The 21,802-nt window shown below is 39.5% G+C and overlaps 1 protein-coding gene across 2 annotated transcripts in view; it reads left to right on the top strand.

The window, feature by feature from the left end:
* Positions 1-20,901, top strand: part of RNF144A (ring finger protein 144A) — a 61,742-nt gene extending 40,841 nt beyond the window's left edge. For both annotated transcript variants that reach the window (XM_036380052.1, XM_036380051.1), the window contains 6 exons: positions 8,173-8,277; positions 8,467-8,527; positions 9,548-9,755; positions 11,544-11,691; positions 12,944-13,033; positions 16,132-20,901. In XM_036380052.1, coding sequence (XP_036235945.1) covers positions 8,173-8,277; positions 8,467-8,527; positions 9,548-9,755; positions 11,544-11,691; positions 12,944-13,033; positions 16,132-16,263 — 744 coding nt within the window. In that variant the 3' untranslated portion in view covers positions 16,264-20,901. The remainder of the gene's footprint in view (positions 1-8,172; positions 8,278-8,466; positions 8,528-9,547; positions 9,756-11,543; positions 11,692-12,943; positions 13,034-16,131) is intronic.
* Positions 20,902-21,802: the final 901 nt, after the last annotated feature.

Genomic DNA, 21,802 nt, shown 5'->3' with positions numbered 1-21,802 from the left:
TTCTTTTGAAGAAAAATTGTTCAACTTTATAAATTTTACAGTACACAGCCATAAAAGTGTATATAAAAAAGCATAAACAAGCCCACCACTTCAAAGGCTGGGCAGCTGTCAGTCTTTGTTGCTTTCTCTTTCAAGATACTCAGCTGGAGAAAGGCAGTTGTTTTTCCAGTGCTTTTAGTTTTGTTTGCTTGGTTTTGCTTGTGATTCCTGCAGCCATTGATTGTGGTGTCTCAAAGGCTATTTGCCATGTCCTGACATTTCTCAACCTGAACTAGTCATCAAAGCTCTTCTTTCTGCTTTCTTGATAATACATTTCTTCTTGTCTTACTTCATCATTTGTTGACTGATGGCCTAATGGTGCTGTTCCCTGTACTCAAGCTGGTGCAGTCTCATGTGGCGGATTTGGAGGCTGGACTCAAAGGGGTGATGTAAACATCTTGTCTGTGAGTTGTTTGCATTCATTAAGAAGCATGTACCAGGGACTGCTGTGATATTTGGGTGTACTGTCAGAAGGCATTTGGACAGAGGTAGAACCAATGCAGCAAAGTCTACTCTGCTGTCCACAGGAGGAATCTAACTACAGCAGAATTTGCAATGGGTGAGTTCCTGCTCCTGCCAGAATGTGGTCAGTCCCCATACTAAGATTACACCAGCTGCTGGGAGCACAAGGGTTCTTGGACAACAATAATGCTTACAGGTCAGGGAAGAATGCTCAGATGGTTTGTCCTCAGACATGGAAGCACATGGGTTGTGTTTATCTTTCCCAGCCCTCATCCTGTTTGGCTATCATCCACAGGGAAGATTATGTGATTGTGTTTAGACTGGCAATATAGTCTGTAACAGGGCTACAGAACAGCTGAGGGAGTCTTTAAACATTGACAGCATGGTGGGAAAAAGAGGCATTTACCCATGGCAATTTCAAACAAAAGTATCTTTAAATAGGCCAAGTATCAGGAGGATAGAGGCAGGAAACCTGTCAAACAGGGGTCTTCCAAATTGCTTGCCACTTTGGGAAAAACGTGTATGAGCTGTGATGTTATCTCTCCCTGGTCCTGGCCAAAGTCTCTCTCAGTGTGTACCTTCTTGTTCACAGCATAAGGCTTTAGGTATTTCCCTGTTGCAGAGCTCTGGAGTGCCTTGCAGGTGCTTCTCTTGGAGTCAAGGGTTGGTATGTTTGTGTAGCAGAATTTTTGTCTCTGTAACAAAACAAAGGATATAAAGGATAAACATGTAAGACAGTTCTCTGTTACTGCTTTTAGATTTGGAGTACTGCATGTCAAGATAAGTGAATTTGTTCTTCCTGTGATTTATTCTTAAGATGATAAATTAGGGTTAATAAAAATTAGGGTTAATAAAAAATGGTGAAGATTTCTTTGCCAGTAGATAATTATTTCTGAAAAGATGTCTAGAAGTGGAAATGATTTAAGTTCAAAGTATTACCACAAACATTAAACACTTCTGATGTGCATCTGTCTCAGATCTACGTGGTTTGTGAAGTTGAATGTAGCTTGTGCTTGCAGATTTGGTGAGTATAGATGACAGTTTATCTAGTAAAGAAGAAAAATTACTCCCACAGTCAGGCATATGGCTCCAACAGATCTCTGTGATTAAGTGTGCATAGATATTTTCCAGTAAGTTGCTTGTCAACTAAGTAGGATTAGGGTGATATTAAAAAGCTAGGCTGTAGGTCTGCTGTGGAGAATTGTTCACACTGGAGCCGCAGTGCAAGAGTGGTTTTGAGTTGAGCCTGTTATTAAACAACAATAGATTTGAGGCAGGATTATAACTGCTTTACACAAAAAGGCCATGTAGTAAATTTGAAAGAAGCTTAAAACCTCTCTGAGGAGCCTACTGTTCTTTTTCTTTTCTTGCACATTTTCTTGTGTGCAGTAAGTATACCATGGAAATTTCTCGGAAAGTAGTTTTCTTTTTCTGTAAAACACAAAGATTAAATAATATTGCTCTTATGACTGGAGTGTTAGAATGGAAGGATACAGGCTCTTTAGGAAGGGCAGGCAGAAGAAATGAAGTGGAGGTGTCACTGTATGTCAGTAACCAGCTGGAGGGTATGGAGCTACACTTGGGGACTAAGAGATGACCAAAAGCTTATGGGTCAGGATTAAAGGGAGGGCAGGGACAGGTAACTTTATGGTGGGGTTTCCTACAGGGAGTCCAACTAGGAGGCTGTACAAGAAAATTGGAGGGGATTTATTTGTAAAGGCATGTAGTGATTGGACAAGTGGGAATGGCTTCAAACTGAAAAAGAGTTGGTTTAGATACTAGTATGGAATTCTTTACTATGATGGTGGTGAGGCACTGGACAGGTTACCCAGAGAAGTTGTGAGTAGCCCTTCTCTAGAAGTGTTCAAGGCCAGTTTGGATAGAGCTCTGAGCAACCTGGTCTAGTAGAAAGTGTCCTTGCCTATGACAAAAGAGTTGGAACTATAGGATCTGTAAGGTATGTCCCAACCTAAGCTATGCTATGATTCTGTCCTGTTTGTCCTATTACCAGATAAGCATTCCTGTTATTTTAAGAAGTATGCACTGAAATATTTAAAAAGCTAGCATATGATAGTTATATATGGCTACAAAAATCTCTTTCAGAAATAGGGAAGGCTCTAGCCTTGTTGTATCATTCTTCCTTTTTCAGAGAGCACCCCAGATGCAGGCTGCTTGTTTTAGGGGAGTTTTTCTTCTTGAAATTGTTCAGGTTTGTCTAAATGGAAAATATTTCTAGAAAAAGACATTCAGAATGAATTTGCTATTTGGACAAAAGGAAGGGAGCTATCTTTCCAAGAGTATTAGTCTTTACCTGAGACACAGACACTCAGATTTTTTTGTAGTGAAAGAAATTCACTCACTCTCACACATGCTGTCTCCTCCTGCCCCAGTGAGTATTGCACACTACATCACTGCACTGTTCTAATCTGAACCTAAAATAGGACATTACATCATGTTACCCAAAAGATTTACAGGCAGTTTGTCTACGAGTATAAATTCTACCTATTCACCAGACTGACTGCAGAATTAGCTTAGGGAAATTTGCACAGAGCAGCAGAATAACCTTGGTATTGCCCTGTCTTATGGAAGGAAAAGATATTACCTTCTTAGAATTCATTTTAAAGCAATGTAAAGAAAACTTCCCAGTATGTAGAGCATAAAAATACTACCAAATGTAGATGATGCTGTAGTAGTTTTGGTCATCTCTGTAGCCCCATCACAAGAATTTTGAGCTTTGGCTTAGTATCCTTTTAGCATAAAAGCAGCCCATAGACCAAACTGTAGATTTTTAGCTACAAGACACAAAATAAGTGCTTCTCACTCAATATCCTTTCATATTCTTCATACAGAAGAATCTTCTTACCCTAGAATGCAATGCCCGAAGGTATCTTTGCATGTACATATCCTGATGTCATTTGTAACATGGATCACAAAATACCAACCAGCTTTTCCTGAGTCTTCATGTGGTTGAATGCAAGTTTATGTAATTATATGTGTGTGTATATTTATGTATGATATTTTTAGATGTTCATCTAATCCTGGTTTGCAGATGATATAGAATTTGAGACCAGCAATTTAGTCTACATGTTAATAATTATCCTCTTTGAAAAGATTTTCAGCTTGAGCTTTAAAAAATCTCCCTTGTTGAGAAAGCATGTCAGCCCTTCCTTGTGTTTCTGAAGTGCAGTGTAAACTCCTAGTGATTGCCTGCCCAAAGTGCAGGGTTATCTCCAAGGTTAATATTTGTGCACTGCCTTTGCCTAACTTTAATATTAATTGCTACTAAATAAATTGTAAAAAATTAATTCCCTTTCTTTTTTAGAACTTGTTGAATGCTAGATTTCTTATTTTTATTTTCACCCTTTTCAGTTTTATTGGTGCATGTGTTTTGGTTTTTTAAAAATTGTTTTCCAATACCAGCATGTGATGATTCTGCATGTAGTGCACACTTCATGTGGTCATGGCTATGGCCTAGTGCCAGCACTAAAATACATTTGAAGGTTTAGGAAATAAATCAAATGATTTAGTGATGATACACTTCACTCTTTCACTCTTGTCATGTGTTTTTCGCCTTTCCAAATCCATGGACTGATTTAAAAATTTCCCATATGATTTGGCACTTGCATCACAGCATTAGTGTAGTCAAAGTCTGCATTTTAACAAATTCCACCTATCAGCTGATAAGAAAACAGTGCAGGATAATCTTTTTGTCTGCCTAACTCAAATAAAAGTGGCATCTTGGAAAACTACTCCTTGTTTGCTGCAATAGTAGCAATAACATGTTCTTAAAAATAAATTAGTTATAATTTTCCCAAACCATCTCCAAGTGTTTTTAATTACGTACATTTTGTATTGAAAAATGACCTCATGTGCCAAGTGAACAGATTTTTTCTGTCAAAGTAGATGGTAGATAAGTGTTGCCCCCCCCACCATGTAAACAGTGAAAGTCAAGATTCCTTTTTTTGGAATTATGATGGGGTTTATTTGGGGTTTGATGTCAGGAGAAATAAATCAAAGCACCAACATCAGAAGTAATCATGATTATTCCTGGAATTCTTCTAAAATAAAAGGAAAATCCAAAAAATTTGCTGTGGCCCATGCAGGTTTGTTAGAGCTAAATGCAGGAGAGCAAGATTGTGTTGTGGTTTTGAAATTAGGCAAAAAATAAGCATTTTGATTCCTGTGTAGGGTATGTTGATCTTTATAACATTAAACAAAAAGATATGGAGCTCTAAAGCCATGGCACTTCAGTGGTCAGAGCATATACCTTCCTGAGTGGCACAATCCTTGATGTATAGAGGTTAGAAGTGCAACGCATCTTACTGAGCTTTAAATACTGCACTCTGCTTGGCAGCTTCAGAAAGTCATTCCTTTATTAGTCATCTGTCTCTGAGGCAACAGAAAAAAAAATGTGTTCCCAATTTATATAGGCAGCTTATAGTAAAACTGCTGCTGAATTGGGGTCTCAGTTGATCTTTGTGAGGGAATGGATCTGGGCCAAAACTCCTAAAAATGGATGTGCTTCTGCTGTTTGTCATGGGGACAGCAAATGCCTGTAGGATTCATGGGTTACTAGGTGGCAGAAAAAGTTATGCATGTGTCAGAAAGGACAGCAGGGATGGAAGGAGGACAGAGCAGGGATGCACAAGGAGTATGAATGCACAGGGAACAATACAGGAGTAGTGCTCAGGGGAGCTAACTGGTCTCTTCTGACACACATACATTAGAGGAATAATGAAGATGTTCCTTAGCATATTGCTTTTATATACGTCAGTGTACTCTTGTAACCTTACTTCAATCTCATGCCTTAGGTATCTAATTTTAGCTCCTGTTTTCTCTGAGAAAAGTTATGTAATAGACTTCATTTTGAATGTTGTTTGGGGTGACCTACGCTCCCACATTTTTCGTTCATGCTATAGAGTACTTTATTGCCTTATTGGAAGGACTATGAAAATAATTTCTTCCAGCATTGAATCAGGTTGCATAGAAAATTTGCGAAAATTTGTCATTTTTTTGTAATTGTTTTACAATGAATTTTTCATAGGATATGATTGAATACCTAATCCTGCTTTGTTGTGTTGCTTGCATGCTGCTGCATTTCTGGTACTGTAGCCAATCTTACACAAGTTGAATGTCTTGTGTCTGCTCTCAAGAGAAGCCATAGGTACCCTGTGCATCAAATGCTCTTGCAGCTGATTTGGGTTCCTCTCTCTCTACCCAAGAAGTCTCAGGGGAGTCTTGAGTGGATAGCGTGCTTTATCCTCTACCTATTTTCCAGCAATGTTTTGTAGCCTTGAGGCATTTCTCAGAAGGTGAAGCATGAGAAGTGCACTTGGCTGTGCTGATTTTGAGGAGGCAGCAGCCAATGCCCCATCAAGGGGAAGGGAAAGGCCATGGACACTGCTCATGACAGGAATGAACTGTGTAGTTTCTTGGAAAATGAGAGGAAAGGGAAGCAAATTGAGTAGGCTTTGGCAATAGTCCTAAACAGGTTGAGGAGGAGAATTAGCCACATTAATGATTAATGATAGCAAAGCTCATTCAGCTTGAAAAGTACTTTCTATAAGTGCTAAGTGCTGGCATTAAAAATGTATGCATTTTAGTTTTAATCCACATTTGGCATCTGCAAATGGAGAGGAAAGAGAAGAGCCAGCAGTGTCATTATAGCAGCACCAATACCTCACTACAGCTGAAATCACAGCTTGCCAAGGCACACAGCCTAGGGTCTGGGTCTTGCAGAGCTCAGCCTGTTGTGCTTAGTGATACGGGTTCTCCTAAAGTGTTCCACCACCTGCCCTGCAGAGCTCTGAGTGAGGCTTGGAAACCTTCTGTGAGTCAACATCTACTAAATGAACAGTTGTCCTCATTAAACCCCTACTGAGGAAGACAAAGACTACATGTAGGCTGTCACACATGGATTTCTTTGCACAATTAAAAATTTTATAAATATCAATTATCTGATCTCTGTTTTTCTTCTCAAAAAAAAAATGACCTGTTTTCTCTAATGTGTGGGAGACACAGAGAAAGGAAGCTCTAAGAGAAAAAAAATGATTTGTCGTGTTATCAAGGTGGTGGCAGCTTGCCACCAGAAATGCTGTGGACCAGAGCAGCGGAGATTGTGTGGGCAGGAAGTACAGTCTTTGCCACAATCAAGCTGCGAGAGGTAGAATCTAGAATAATTTGTTAATAGAGGTATCTGAAAGGAGCTGAATAGACAAATGGAGAGGCAGAAGAGAAAGAGAAGAGGTTTGAAGTCTGAACTTTAACAGCTATAAGCCCATGCCTGAGGGTTAGGCTGAAAGGTGCTTGTTGATGGGCCATTTGATTGCACAGGGTGAAGGAAGAAGCAGTTTTGTGCTCTGACCTGAAGTTAGGCACACCAGCCTTGGCACTGTCAATGCAGCCCTTCACCTTCCTAGGCTGGTGGTTAGTCAGCAGCTGCATACCTTTACCAAATGTCTGGAAATGGTAACTGAAATCCTTGTTTTGCCAGTTTGCTGCAGAGTGTGTAATTCTTGCCTCCCACGCAGCTGTATGCTGGGCTGGTGTTATATCTTCATTTCACTCTGCTGTTGATCTAGCCTCACTCTTTATTCACACATCTGCAAACAGGGTTAGGGACCTCGTTCTTTAATTGTCTCCAGTTTGCTTATGGCAGCTGAGCACACAGGCAGGGTGAGAACATCACAGGGTGCCCCACCCACTGGGAAGCAGAGCCTCGTCTGCTCTTTCTGTGTAGTGCTGGGCTGGTAGAAGCTGCACGGTAGCAGAAGAGGGCATCTCTTCATCACTCTCCTGTCTTCCCAGTAGACACCTATGCATTAGCTCTCAGCTTGATGTAGGAAAGATGGAGGTGGAGGGGAGTTGTTGCTCATCAAGAATAACAAGGTTTAATCTTAATTTGCCCTTGGTCAAAAATATACACTTCTCTGCTTTGTTGACAGCCGTGCTGTGCACTGCTGGTCTAGAGGCTACATTTACAGTTATGAGTTGGGTAAAATGCTGTGGTTGCCAGGGGAGAAAAGTATTAGTATTACCAGTATTTATTATTTGGTCCCCATGGAGACTATAGTTCTTCAGGGAGTCCTAATTTTCACATTTTTCCTTTCTGTGGAAAAGTTACTTCTTTAACCATGAAGTTCAGATAGTTGTTTTCCAAGAAGAGATGTCAAGATACTCAACTTCCTTTGTGTTCTAGTATGCTTGACAGATGCCTGTCTATGGGGAATTACTGCTTACTAAGATGTGTTGTGGCTTCCAGTCACACAGATTTCTTTGGAGTGTGGTTAATCTAATTGTATCATGGAGGTGTTTTATTGTTTTTTCCACCTCTGCATCCGCTTTGATTTGTTCTTTCCCATGTTATTTTGTAATTTGCTGCATATTTTAAATTGATGAAGGGCTACTTGGTTAATTTTGGTTTAAGTGGTCTTAGAAGTTTTTTTCAACAGAAATGATTCTATAATTTTGATGGGGAAATGAACTTTCTGTTTTCTACTTAAAGGTGAACTGTGGCAAAAGCTATGAATGTGGCTCATGGCTGTAAAACAGACACAGTAGTACCTGTTTTTTCAAAGTTTGAGTTCTTCAGATTTTCAGACTAAAGCTGTTAAAATACTGAGGGATTTAACCTTGGCAGAATAGTTAACTCAGTGTTTGGCTCTCTTATAGTGCCTAAAACAGTATGTGGAACTTCTGATCAAAGAAGGTCTAGAAACAGCAATCAGCTGCCCTGATGCTGCCTGCCCAAAGCGAGGTCATCTGCAAGAAAATGAGGTACACTCTTCCTGCAAAGAGGGTGTTTTCTTTTCCTTACAGGATGTTTAAATCTGTCTTGTTTTTTATGTTACAGCTTCATTGTTGACAACATGTTTTTATTAATACTTCAAAGGTCAAATACTCAGTTTGTTTAACAGATTATTACTGTTCCTAATTGGAATTTTTTTCTTTTACTTTTTTCAACAGATTGAGTGCATGGTTGCATCAGAAATCATGCAAAGGTATAAGAAGCTACAGTTTGAAAGAGGTAACACATGTAACACTACCCATTGAAGGCTGTGAGAATGAGTTTTTTCCAGAGCAATCCTATAAATCAGAATCTCTGCATATGTTCTTGCAGTATCATTGTGCGTTAATTGCTTGGTCATCAGAAATAAAAACCCCAAAACCTAAAAAGTAATTGTTTCTGTTCTTGCCTGCATGATTCCCAGAACTGCAGCACTCTGGGAATAAACTGAGGAAAGAAAATTGCTATGTATTATATTCCTAAATAACTAAGGGAGGGAGTGACTTCTATTTTGAGCTTTGCTGTTTAAGTTGACTACTAGTATTGTAGGGGCTGGAGAAGAATACTGACCTCTTTCACAGAGGCAAGATTATCTCCTGGGTTAGCATTTAGTACAGAATTAATGAGCATGTGTGTAATGATACAAACACATTAAGAACATAAGCTGACTGTATGCTTATGGAGATGTGGAGTGGCGGGACCATAGAGAACTTACAGAAAAGTTTTACTGGGGGCAGGACCCAGCTTAGAAACCACTGCAATCATTGGTAGATTTTTACTGCCTTCACTGGGCTTTGAAACATGAAATGAGTTATCTGTAAGGACCATCCAAGAAAGAGATGAAACTGTATCTTATGCTCTTGTTAATCATGTGGTTACATTAGGATAGAGGTCAACTTGAAATAGGTTCCTACTGGGCAAGGCATTGTAAAAACACTTTCTGGTGGTTTTAACTGCATAGTATACGCTGTATTTAACGTCAAGTACAACTGAAAAAAAATACATCTCATTCTCAGAACAAGTTTAGTTCAGTGAATGAAAGTGGGCAATTAATTGAGACTCATGAAACTCACTTTGGTTTGGTGCCTGTTTGCAAAGCAGGCCAGGTTTATGTCAATGTGGGTCACATAAATTAAAAAGCTCCTTTTGAAAATTTGTGTCTTCAAATGCCCTGCCAGTCAACCTCAGCTGAAATGCATTGTTATGGAAGGCTGATCTTGTATCCACCTTTGAATTTGGTTCTTTTATGTCCCTTTGCAGAAGTGCTTTTGGATCCCTGCCGGACTTGGTGTCCATCCTCTACGTGCCAGGCAGTTTGCCAGCTCCAGGAATCAAGCCCACAGGACCCTCAGCTGGTCCAGTGCAAAGTGTGTGACATTGAGTTCTGCTCTGCTTGCAAATCTAATTGGCATCCAGGTCAAGGCTGTCAAGAGAGCATGCCAATCTCTTTTCTTCCAGGAGAAACAAGGTAAGATATTGAAAAAGATTAAGTATTTAGAAGCCAAAAACTCAAAGAGGCATTTTCCTGATGTTTTGTTCTAAAGCTGTTTCCTTCACTTAGTTGTTCCTGTTCTTTTAATGCTGTATTCTAAAACTGAACAGCTCTTGGCAGCCTCGCTCTTTGCCAGCATTCCCAGAAAAGCACAAAATAGCTGCTTGAGCCTTTGGCCTTTTGCCCCAGTGGGAAAAATATGACATCCAGGCAGCTCATCAGCTTCACTTGAGAGATGATCTCGTTACTGCTGCTCTCCTGGACAGTGTGGGAGTTGCTAACATCATGCCAGACAGTGATTTTTATGATACCCTGTCAATCATCCTTTCTGCTGCACATTTGCTGTATGATCTTTAAGTTCTGTTTCAAGTGGTCTCTGGTGGCAAACTTCAGCTACTGAATAAGAAAGACCATTGTGTGTGTGTTCCACTTCATGTCTGGGCTTTTTCAAGATTGTGTTGCACTCCAAGGCATCATTAAAGCCCTGTCCAGCTTTGGACTTAGTTACTCATACCTTGTCTTCTTTCAAGCTTTGCTATAACAGATGACTAGCTAGGATGCTGTCATGATGAGTTCCTGATCAAATACACTAACTTTGGCACATGCTTTTGTGTGTGTATGACAAGAACTGAAGGTTGCTAAATTTCATGGCAAGGTAACAAACTTTATCTGCTTTTGCTTAATGTTTTGGTTGCTTTTAATTTTTATTCCATGTTTAATTTTTTTACTCCACCAAGTAAAAGTAAAAATTGTTTTTTCATTGTTCTGGAGCATAATGTGCCTGTTAGAAGCATTAGGAGTTTCATATATATTTTATGTATACAAAGCATTTTTTTCTAGTACAGTCACCCCTAGTGTTAATAATTAGTGTGTGTCCTTTTATCCTGCTATTGGGCAAATAAATCAATCATCAGTCCTGTTTTGCAGCAAATTGTTGATTCTCCATCAGTAATTCTTGCATCTCACAATGGCAGTAGCTGCAGGATTTGTCCTTTAAGGTGCATTTTAGTTGTTAGTGAGCATAAAACCTGCATACAGTAGAAAGCTACACAAGGGAAATAAAAATAGTTCCACTGTTTCAATATTCCTCTTTGTTGTGCCCATTATATTAGGGGATATCTGTGGTTTTGCACACTTGTGCAATAACAGTCAGTGGCGACCCTAACTCATGAACAGTGACTTGTTAGGAGTCTGTCAACAGAGACAAAGTTTAACTGAAACAGCAACATGCACCAAAACCTTACTGTTCTTGATTTGGAGGGAAACTCTTAGGCAGGGCCCTCAAGGAGGACACAGACAAGTTCTGTGTCCCTGGTGCCCCAGTCCAAAGGAATGTGGTCTGGGGTTATTGTGCAATCAAGGGATTGTTTCTTCATCTTGGAAAGAAAGGAGAGAAAAGGAAAATAATCTAGATGTACAAAATATTTACTTGTGAGCTACCTGCTGCTCATCTGGTACATTACAGGATAAAACTGTTTAATATCTATTAGTATCTACATAAGAAAAGCTGTTTTTTAAATGATAAAGAAAAGATCCTAACTTTATGCAGACACTGTAGTCATTAAGCATATTTCTAAAGATATAGTTGAAAAGTAGTGCACGGCACAATATCTGAATAATAAAACCACTTGAATTCCTGAATCTCTAGTAATTTCTCTTTTTTTAAGCAAAAAAAGCAGGCTTGCCTTCATACACAGTTCTTAGACATTATTTTCTAAACTGACATGGTCATGCATTTTACTAATTTCTCACTCTCTCCCACAGTTCAGTTTTCAAAATGGAAGATGATGATGCTCCAATCAAACGCTGTCCAAAGTGTAAAGTTTACATTGAACGAGATGAAGGCTGTGCCCAAATGATGTGTAAGAATTGCAAACATGCCTTTTGCTGGTACTGTCTGGAATCTCTTGATGTGAGTACATGCTGTGCACTCTTGGCTCTCAGAAGCTTAGAAGTTCATTGCTTTGCCATCCAGCGGTCTCTTTAATCAATTAAATAAATAGCTCAGTAGCTTCTGGCCACAACTCACCAGAGCTGGTGCTGGGAATTTGATAGGATTTGTATCCTCTGTTTTGCTTGTCTGACCTGTGTGAATTTAGCATTTGGTCTGAGTCAGTAAATAATTATTAAAAAGTAAAATCTTATGACAGTAATTTGTTTACAATCTTTACATGGCACCTAACACGGGGAAGGGTGTTGCTTTTTTTTTTTCAGTGCTGACTTTTCAATGTTGCCTTTCTTGAAGGCATGACAGTATGAGACTAGCAATGCTCTTAGTCTGAGGATGTTTAACAAACTAGATGTGCTATGTTACCAGCAGTTTAATTTGTTTACCATTAATTGTATTCTGTGGGACAAGAAATAGATCTGCCATAGGAGAAAGAATACCATGTTCCCCCAACAGCAGGAATTTATTGGTCTATAAGCTGCTACTGTCATATGTTTATATTTTTTTTAAATCAGCCTGTTATCATGCCCACAGATCAGAATATATACAATACACAACATCTGTTTCCATGTCATCAGTTTTACTTTTAACTTTGTTAACAATAGCAAAGGAAATTAGGTTCCTGAGAGCTACTCCCAACTATTCAAATCTTGTGGTTGTTCCATTTGAATACTTTACTAACAATCCTGAAGTCACAGGCTTCTCACATGCTCTCACAGATAAAAAAAGCAATGTTGCCTTAGAACTAGGCCTACTATCTTGTCTGGTTTGTAAGAGGCTGACAGAATTGATAGGGATGTAATATCTCAAAAATCTGTTTTGTCATTCTGTTCTTCAGATAGATAAAGGAGCCAGCTTTGGGAAGTCTGCAGCACAAGTACTGATTTTTCCTTTGCTCTTGCTATATGTGTGTAAAATACATGCAGTGATCAGCTTATCTTCTTGGATTCTCTTGCTAAACTTCAGGCTAGCATTTAAATACGCAGCTTGAGACCCTTTGGGAGAAGAATTTGCTATATATCTATAACACACACCAAACAAACCTGCTTGTGAAGACACCTAGCTATAAACAAAGCACTTTGGAAAGGTTGGACATGGCCTTATCCACTTACTTTTATCTTCCTGTGTGATTCCTGGGTTTAAGTTGTCAGGATATAGTGTTTTGTAACTTGAAGAACTTCTGTTTATTGCCTACCTTCTCATTTAATATTTACAGGATGATTTTCTCCTTATACATTACGACAAAGGACCTTGTCGAAACAAGCTGGGGCACTCCAGGGCATCTGTTATCTGGCACAGGACACAGGTAAAGCTCAGATCTTTTAAAGCTCTCTACAGGTCTACTGCTGTCATAGTCCCTCATTTTAACTCCTTAGGATAAATTCTGTGCCAAATGGTAACTGATTTTTGTAGCAGATAAAAAGAGGGCAGTAGCTTAGAGTGGAACAATTAGTTCTCCTAGAGAAGGCCCTCCTTGGCAAAATGCCCCTGAGAACCAGAAAAGGTATGTTTGCAGAGCCAGTTCAGTGCCAGTCCAGATTGTTCTCACTGAACATGGAGGATGAGCTAGGTTGCCACTGTCAGTATTATTTACAAGGAAGTTTTATTATTTATCTGCAAGGCAGTTTTAGCTCTGGATCCAGAACTGGAAAGGAATTAACCTGAATACAGACATTATCTTGCTACGGTCTCTATCTGACTCTTTCCTGTTGGTTGGATAGAAATAACCCTGAAGGTTCATCCTTGAAACCCTGTAGTTTCAAACACAGATTCAAACTGACAATTGCAGAGAGTGTGGGAATACCTCTTGTAGTCTAGATTCAGTGTTGCTAGACCCAGCAAGAATGCTAGTAATAAAAGAGCTCTCTGCAGCACTTTGATGCATGCAGTATAAATGCTAATGTGTGACTTGGTCCAATCCACTGCCTCTACATTCACTTCAGAGATGGGGGACATCTGCGTATCTGAGTCATCTCTTCTTAAATTAACTGTGTGCCTGGAAAAAGCTACCTTTGAGATGAGGTACTTTTCTTGAAGTACAGATTTCTTTCCATGTGAGCATAAACCCCAAGTCTGACTAGAATAGTCATCAAGTCTGGATAAACAGCTAAACTGAAATAAAAGGAGAAGGATCTCACCCTTCTCCTTTCACCCACACCACTGGGTGTCTGAGCTGTGGACTGGCTTTTGCTTGGATTAGCCAGTGGTATCTCAGGAGGTGTGTGGGTACATGAGGTTTACTTGATAAACCTGTAGTATGAGGTGATTCATCGATATTTGGAATCTGTTCTAAGCCACTGCAGTTTGTGCAAATATGTTTGATATATGGGATGTTTGATGATCTGTTTATTGTTGAGAAAGAAGGTGATAATTCACTACTAGTCAGGATGTAATTCTGCTAAACCCACGGAAGCCAAATCAACACTGCAATTGTTTCCTTATGTTAACTTTGAGTAAGTTGTTAAGGTTCTTCTTAGATTTATCCAAAGCAAATTGAGGTGAGTCTTTGGTTTGTTGTTTGTGGGCTTAAAAAAATATTTGTTTTGGCCAGAGAAAATGGCTTGATGCCTAGTAGGGCAGCAATTTCTTCAGAAGAAAAAGAACCAAGGAAAAGTAAGTAATACTCAGCAGGCAGTTTTACTTAAAAATAAACAACGTCCCCCACCACACACACGCAAAACCACACTAAAAAAACAAAAACAGCAAAACAAAGAAACTGAAACTTGATGATTTCTTTGATGGCATATTGAGGTTGAAAGGAAGGTAGGTGTAAATAGATCTTTTGTATTAATTACCAGTAGTCAGTCTGGTCCATTAAATTGCCAGCTTCTAGCTTGGCTCTGTCTGACCAGTGCACTGAGCCTGGGTTGCAAAGAGCAGCATGGCAGTAGTTGCAGCTCATGTTTTTTAAAGACGAGAATTTAACTTTAGTTTCTGGGAAATAAATGCGAAGATTAGAAGTTGCATCAGATTGTCAGCACCACCAGAAAAAAGAGAATGGGTTATGAAATGTGCCCACCTCTGAAGCTGAAAAAGGAATTGCTGCTGGGAAGAAATAAGATGGTAGGGCGAGGCAGCGGGGGCTCCCCGTGGCGGGGCGGCAGCAGCCGCGGTGCCGGTCCCGCTCGGTGGCCGGGCGGCAGCAGCCGCGGTGCCGGTCCCGCTCGGTGGCCGGGCGGCAGCAGCCGCGGTGCCGGTCCCGCTCGGTGCGTGGGTGCGCGCCCGGAGCGCTGTCGCACAGCGCCATCTCCTGCGGGTGCGGGCGCTCCGCGGCAGCACAACCCCACAACCCTGTGCGAGATCATTGACACCCGATTATCCTTGGCCAGCAAAAGTGCTGCTGCATCGTCCCATCTATACCATGGCTGATTTAATATTTGCCAGCTAATTGAAGTGGTGTATATAGCCCTGACTAGAAGAATCTGTAATGAGTGCTGCACTCTAATTTCATTTTGCCTTCTGCTATGAGGTTTTAGTATTGCATTAGCATTCCGCTCTTGCCATCATTATTCAAAATTATTCACAGACACTGTCATGTGAATAAATCTAAATTATTCACTTAAATAATTTGTCAGCATATCATTGCAGCATCACTCTTACGGTTACCTGTGGCAAATGGGAAACTTCCTCAGGCGATGAAGCTCAACTTGAATGTTTCTTAAATAATTTTCCAAATTTAAGCTCTGTAGAAATTAACTGCTTTGTCACACTGACCGGTTAGGTAAGTCTATGGTCCTTTGCTCATGCTGGGAAGGAGGCGGTCAATAAATGTAAGTGAAAAAGATGCACTTAGATCATGTGCCCTGAAGCAGCAGCATGAGCTCAGGTCTGGCTGCAAAAAGCCATTGCATATGCAAAATCCTCCTATAATCCATGATGTTAGTAATCTGTGATTGAAATTTTCAAGCTTGACTGCATGCTGGTGGTACATTGTGGGATTCTTCCCAGATTACACCACCAACACCTTGACTAATTCTTCTTGAAGCTTTCTCCAGAAAAAAAAAGGAGCACCTGAAAGTGGAAGTCTTTTTTTGTAGCCTTGATTTCAATATTTAGTATTTAAGATTGGTCAAGAAAAGTAGTAGTGATTTGCTTCATTAGTTGTTTGAGAGATAAGAAAACTCAAAAAGGCAAATAGCCATGTGCATCACCTTGTGTGATAAAACAGAGTTCTGTGGCACAGTTCTGACAGGAGCCATTAAGACATGAACATTCACACTACTTTCACACACGTTTTCTGGTCACAGGAGCTGACTGTAGTATACACGTGGGGAGTTCCAGCTCTGATAAGGTCAGTGGCATTTGCTGAGGTCTTTCTGATGTACACAGAGGATGCAGTGGTGTAGCAGACAGAGAATCTAGGCAATACTATCCCTGACACAATGCTGTCCCTTTCTCTTACAGGTGGTAGGCATTTTTGCAGGATTTGGTCTTCTACTTTTGGTGGCCTCCCCTTTCCTTCTACTAGCTACACCATTTGTTCTCTGCTGCAAGTGCAAATGTAATAAAGGAGATGATGACCCTCTACCTACCTAGACTGAGAGAAGATTGGACTCATCACAACATGTTTTGATTTTACTGTTGCTGTTATGTTTCCCTCTTGCACTTATGTTGCTGTAGCCTTACTTGCCCCATTCTGCTTTTCGTTGACACAGTCTTGATTCCAGGAACTGTTGTTGCTACTGTTGTACAGATCGCTTGATAACAGACAAGGAGGGTAATAGAAGGCAAGTTTGGTGCTAAAGGGAGACCACAGACCTGCGTAGCTATCTGAAATTAAGAGGTGATACTGCTAAAAATAATGCAAAAGGTTGGTGCTGCCCTGCTGGTGGACTGGGGACTGTACTGAATGACATCAGCAAAACAAGCTGAAAAAGCCTACAAACTTCTGCATATCTGTTTGCTTCCAAATTTGGTGTCTTATTCCTGCATATGTTTGAGTTGACTATCATTTGAATCCGATAGTCAACTTCATGTGACTTTATTACAACTCTGATTTTGTTAAAGCCATCACAATGTCCTTTCTAGTACCTACTTTTTCCAAGTGTAACAAAATTAGTAAGGTGCATATAGGCCATCCTATGCCTTTCTTGAAATTTGGGGAGGATCCGAGGGACAAAGTTAGTCCTGCTGCCTTCCACTAATTTTATAAAGTCTTATAAGAAATTTGTTTGATTAAAAGCTACATTTTAAAATTAATTGATGAAGCTGTAAGGTTGAGTGGTGACACAAACCTGCTATTTAATCAAGTTTCTTTTAAAAATACATTGATGGTTTTGCTTACCCCTCGACCACTAGTGTTTTCCTGAATTGTTATTTTTTGCTATTGTTTAGGGTCCTGCTACACTTATAGGGCTATGTAACTTCTAATCCAGGTATCTTAATCTTTTTATAGATACATAGATATATATATATATAAAATCCTATTTAAACCAAATGTGTAAATAGCTGTGCTATTGAATTATTTTGGATATTCAGAATAGCTCGCTTCTGTCTTTAGAACAATTAATAAAAAATACAGGACTAACTTTACTGTTTAGCAGACTTTTGGGTTATTGATGAGTCTTTCCTTTTAAATATAAAAATACATCATAGTTATCCCTGTAGTTAATACGAAAATGCCTGGGATATTTGTGGAAGTTGTGCTTTGCATTTAAACTACTTAGCCCATTTTAAGAGATAGTATTGTATGATATGTGGTGTATTGTGCTAATAACAATACTGTGGCAAAATAAGATTTTATTTGAAAACTAATCACTTGATAGTTTTGGAAGATTCAGTACTCTGTTTTCAGGGTAGTAAAGTGTGCTATTCAACATACTACATCATTGAGGTTTCTCTTTAGAGATATTTTTTTGAAAACCATTTTGCTCTATTTTAAAGCCAACAAGAATTTGACTAATAACTTCTTGCCATGAAATGTGAAGCACCTGAAACAGTGTGTATGTCTGTAATACGAAGGAAAACATTCTTTTGAATGGTTGTGACTGAAGCTTTACTGCATTTTTTGGTCATCATTTATTTCTGCCATTGGCAATGTACTGACATGGATGAATATCTTGAAGCCAGGATCACTTTACACTGAAAATGTCTTAAGATCCTTAAATGCATCTGCCTCTGGCTGTTGTCACAGGCTGGGAATTGTTTTCATAGCTTAACCATCAAAAATTACTCTTTATTGGCTTCTGGTTTACACTGTGTATCTGTCAAATAAAAATATTGTAGGGCACAGTTTTGAAAAGGCCAATTTCTTTTTATAAAACTATTCTCCTCCCTTATCCTCCAAGTTTAATGCTATCTAAATTCAAATTGTATCTAACCATAGATTTTAACTCTAGGAGCTGGAGATTGCAATTCACTTACTTGGTTTGATTTTAATGAGTTTGGCCTCTGTAATGTGAATAAAAAGGATAGCTTGTTTCCAGCAAATCTGAACTCATGATATCTTCAGATTGTTTATGGCAATGCATAGTTCAGGTCTTTTGTTATCTGAATATCTTTAGTATTTTGGCGATCTTGGTTATTAAAAATTGCTTAATTGTTCAAAAATACCTGTAGGGAAGTCTGGTAGTGCATTTGATCCCTGTTTGTCAGCTTCAAGGGGTGTGTGGAGCACTGCTGAGTTCAGCATGCAGGGAGGTGCTTCTCTCCCTCTGGCATCAGCTCAGTCCATTTCCCAGAGGGATCCCAAGCCATGCACATGAGTTGTCCTGAGTCATAGCTTCACTGTGCAGAATTAGTGGAAACCTTTCTGCAGAGGACAGCTTCCTGAAGGTTAGCTTGAACTATGGCCTTTCCTCCCTGGCCCTGTACTCCTGTTTGACTGGAGAAAAAAACCCTGGACAATAGGATGTAAAGATTTAATGGGTTATTAATTTTCTAGCTGGGGCACTGAGGGGTTTTGCTGTATTGTGGCTGTGACTGGTGACCAATTCTCCTACTGGGATCATAGTAAACAGGAAATATTCACTGGCCTGTGAACAGTATTGAGTGTCCTGGTATGAGGAGGTTTATTTTCTCTGTGCCTTTCTTAGAGAATTTATGTCCAAAATACAGCAGAACTTGACTTCTCCCAAGTGCTGTGCGGCCAGTTAATAATCAATGTCAGAATTAATGCATTTCCAGATTTAAAAGAAAAAAGGAAGATAAATTTGCATATACAGAAATTTTAAAATGATAATTTATAATTGATACTCACAGGTAACATTATATGCAATCAGAAAACTCTGTCACTGTATCTCTGATCTCAACATACTTGAATTGCTACTGGTGATTTTTATGACACAGCTCTTGTTTCACATCCTAGCTGTTGGAATAGACTATATGCCTACATGTATTTACCAAATACCTACCCAGTCTTTTCAGGTTTGTTAAATGCCATTCCATCTGTATTCTCGGGGATTTTTTTGCTTGTTTTTATGGTTGTTAATATTACTATTATAATTATTAATGCTGATTTGGTTCCAAAGTAGCAACTTTTGGTGGTGATGTATTAAGTTCAGGCTTTTATGTTACAGCTTATGTTGATACTGTGATATTTAATACCCCAAAATTCAATTGTGAATACATAATTTTAAACTCTGACATTTAAACCCCCTGCCATGGGAAAGGGAATGTTTGTTTCTTTGTCTTTCAAATGAAAATCTGTTGCAACAGCTATGGCTTTTTGGATTTGCACCAGAAAAATAAGTATCACAGGATGATTTCTACTGCATTTTTATGGTTATGCTATTATTTAGGGTGTTTTTATTCACACAGAATCATAGAATATTCTGATTTGAAAGGACCCACAAGGATCAAGTCCAGCTCTTGAGTAAATGGTGTGTTCATAAATGCTGTTTAATGGAGTTTGTACTCGTACATCATCTGCATCTTCTTCTGGGGTGTCATGTGGTGTCACATCTCGGGAGTGTGGAGTCCCACTCCAGAGGCTGTCCATCTCCCCAGCCTTGCCATTAGGTGGGCTGAAGCCAGTCCTGAGAGAGATCAGGAGCACAGCCCACTTCATCTGCAATGGTGATAGTGTTGGCTTTTCCCCTGTGACATCGGCCAAGTCACTTACTGCCTTTTATCTCAGTCTGACCGTCTTTAAAGTGAATGGACCAGTGTTTACCTCAGGAGAGCTGTGAGGACAAATTCATTGGTTTTGAGGCTCTTCAAAAGTTTGTGAATGATGAACAATTATATATATATAAGATTACTGTAGTTTTATCTTAATATTTTAGTTTTATTCATGTTGGCATTCATCCTGAAGCCTCCTACTACTGACTTTAGCATGTCAAGAATTTAGGATACTTTCCCCAGCATACTGAGAAGCATGATCTTTCCTCAGATACTCTGGTGCATAAATTAGGCAAAATCCCAAATAACAGCAGACTGAATCAACTCTCAGTTTACAGCTGAGCTCCTGACATGCAGAAAACAATCAAAATTAGGGAATAGTTCTCATTTATGGAGCTGACAGGATAAAATATCCATAGGTGAGAAAAATACTAAGTGGTTTTTTTTTTTTTTTAATATTGTTATGGGCAGGAAGATTAGAATGAAGTTCTGTGCATTTCATCTGTAGGCCTTTTACTGTATAGGAATAAATATTTTTAATGCAGGCCATTATCATTCCAGTGAGGTGCAGCATGCATAAACCTTTCTGCAGGTTTGCTTTTCTAAGACCAAAGTTTGTACATTTCATGTACATAATCTAAAAGCCTGAGGAAAACAAGTAAATTACAGTTGTTGCTGACAGTTATACTAAGGACATCAAAAAAGCCTGCATCAGCCCTTAATTGCTAATGCACTTGTACTAAGTAAGGCATGCTGTTTGTGTTTAGAGCCCTGTGGTCTTCATTATTGCTTTGATTTGTGTATATCTTACAAGAATTCCAGGAACATTAGGTACAGGTACATGGTACATAACTGAACCTTTCTTGATCATTTTATTATGATGTATTTTAAACTTGTATAGGGATAAGCATGAAGGAGTCATGCATATGTATAAATAATGTATTTGACCAGTGTAAAAATAGTTCTGTTGATGTATTTGAAATGTAAGTGCATTTTGTGCCACTAACACTGTGATGTATAAAGGAGCTGTTGAATGCCTTTTAATGTGGTGTTTTGTACTTTGAATCATATTGGAGAGTTTAATTTGTAATTTCAATAGATATTTTAAATGAATGTGTTTCCTGTGATTCTTCATAGTGGCTTTTACCTGTGCTTCTCTACCTCTCAGGCTTTTGGAGAAAGCACAGCCTGTGGCCTGGAGACCTCCTGCCACAATTCTGGACATAATTGTGGTTTCTGACTCACCATCTCCCAGCTTAGCTAGAAGAGGGAATCTGAATATCTCTAGGACTAATTTGATGCACAGCTGGATCTTTGATGGGCTGAAGCCAGTCCTGAGAGAGATCAGGAGCACAGCCCACTTCTTCAATGGTGATAGTGTTGGGTTTTCCCCTGTGACATTGGCCAAGTCACTTACTGCCTTTTATCTCAATTTGACCATCTTTTAAGTGTGTCCTTGATCCAGCTCCTGCTGTATTCCATGGATGCTCTGGGCAGGTGGATGTGCTGCCCCAGGGATCACTCTGAGGTGTGTGTGTATGTTCTTGCACCATGGGTTTAGGTCTGGTGCAGGTGACTGCGAGCAGCTTGTACTCCCACCTGCTGGTGTGGAAGAGAAACTTAAAAGCAATGTTAGGGTACCTGTTGCTGATTCCCCAACTTCTGGGACTCTGGCTAGGCTCTCCCAGTGGGCTCCCCTGTCTGGGGAGACCCTCCTGGAGTGGTCTTGTGTCAGAAAAGAGAGACGCACTGGGTCTTTTCAGTCTTCAGGTTCTTGTTTGTTGTTATCTTATGTAGAGTTCTGCACACTGTCCCCTCCAGGCTCAGCACACTGGAATAGCACTGCAAAAATGGCAAACAATCTATTGTTACAAAGTCTTTTAAAGCTAAAGTATCCAATTTAGAGCTGACACCTAGATTATTTTCCCTTTTAACCCAATAACTGATCCCCAACAGCCCACAATGTGGACTTTTCCACCCAATTATAAAATGCCACCCAAACCCATGAAGAAGG

Source organism: Molothrus ater, chromosome 3 (assembly GCF_012460135.2).
Source record: "Molothrus ater isolate BHLD 08-10-18 breed brown headed cowbird chromosome 3, BPBGC_Mater_1.1, whole genome shotgun sequence".
NCBI lineage: Eukaryota > Metazoa > Chordata > Aves > Passeriformes > Icteridae > Molothrus > Molothrus ater.
The sequence above is the reverse complement of the archived record's forward strand: the minus strand, read 5'-3'. Positions and strand labels throughout refer to the sequence as shown.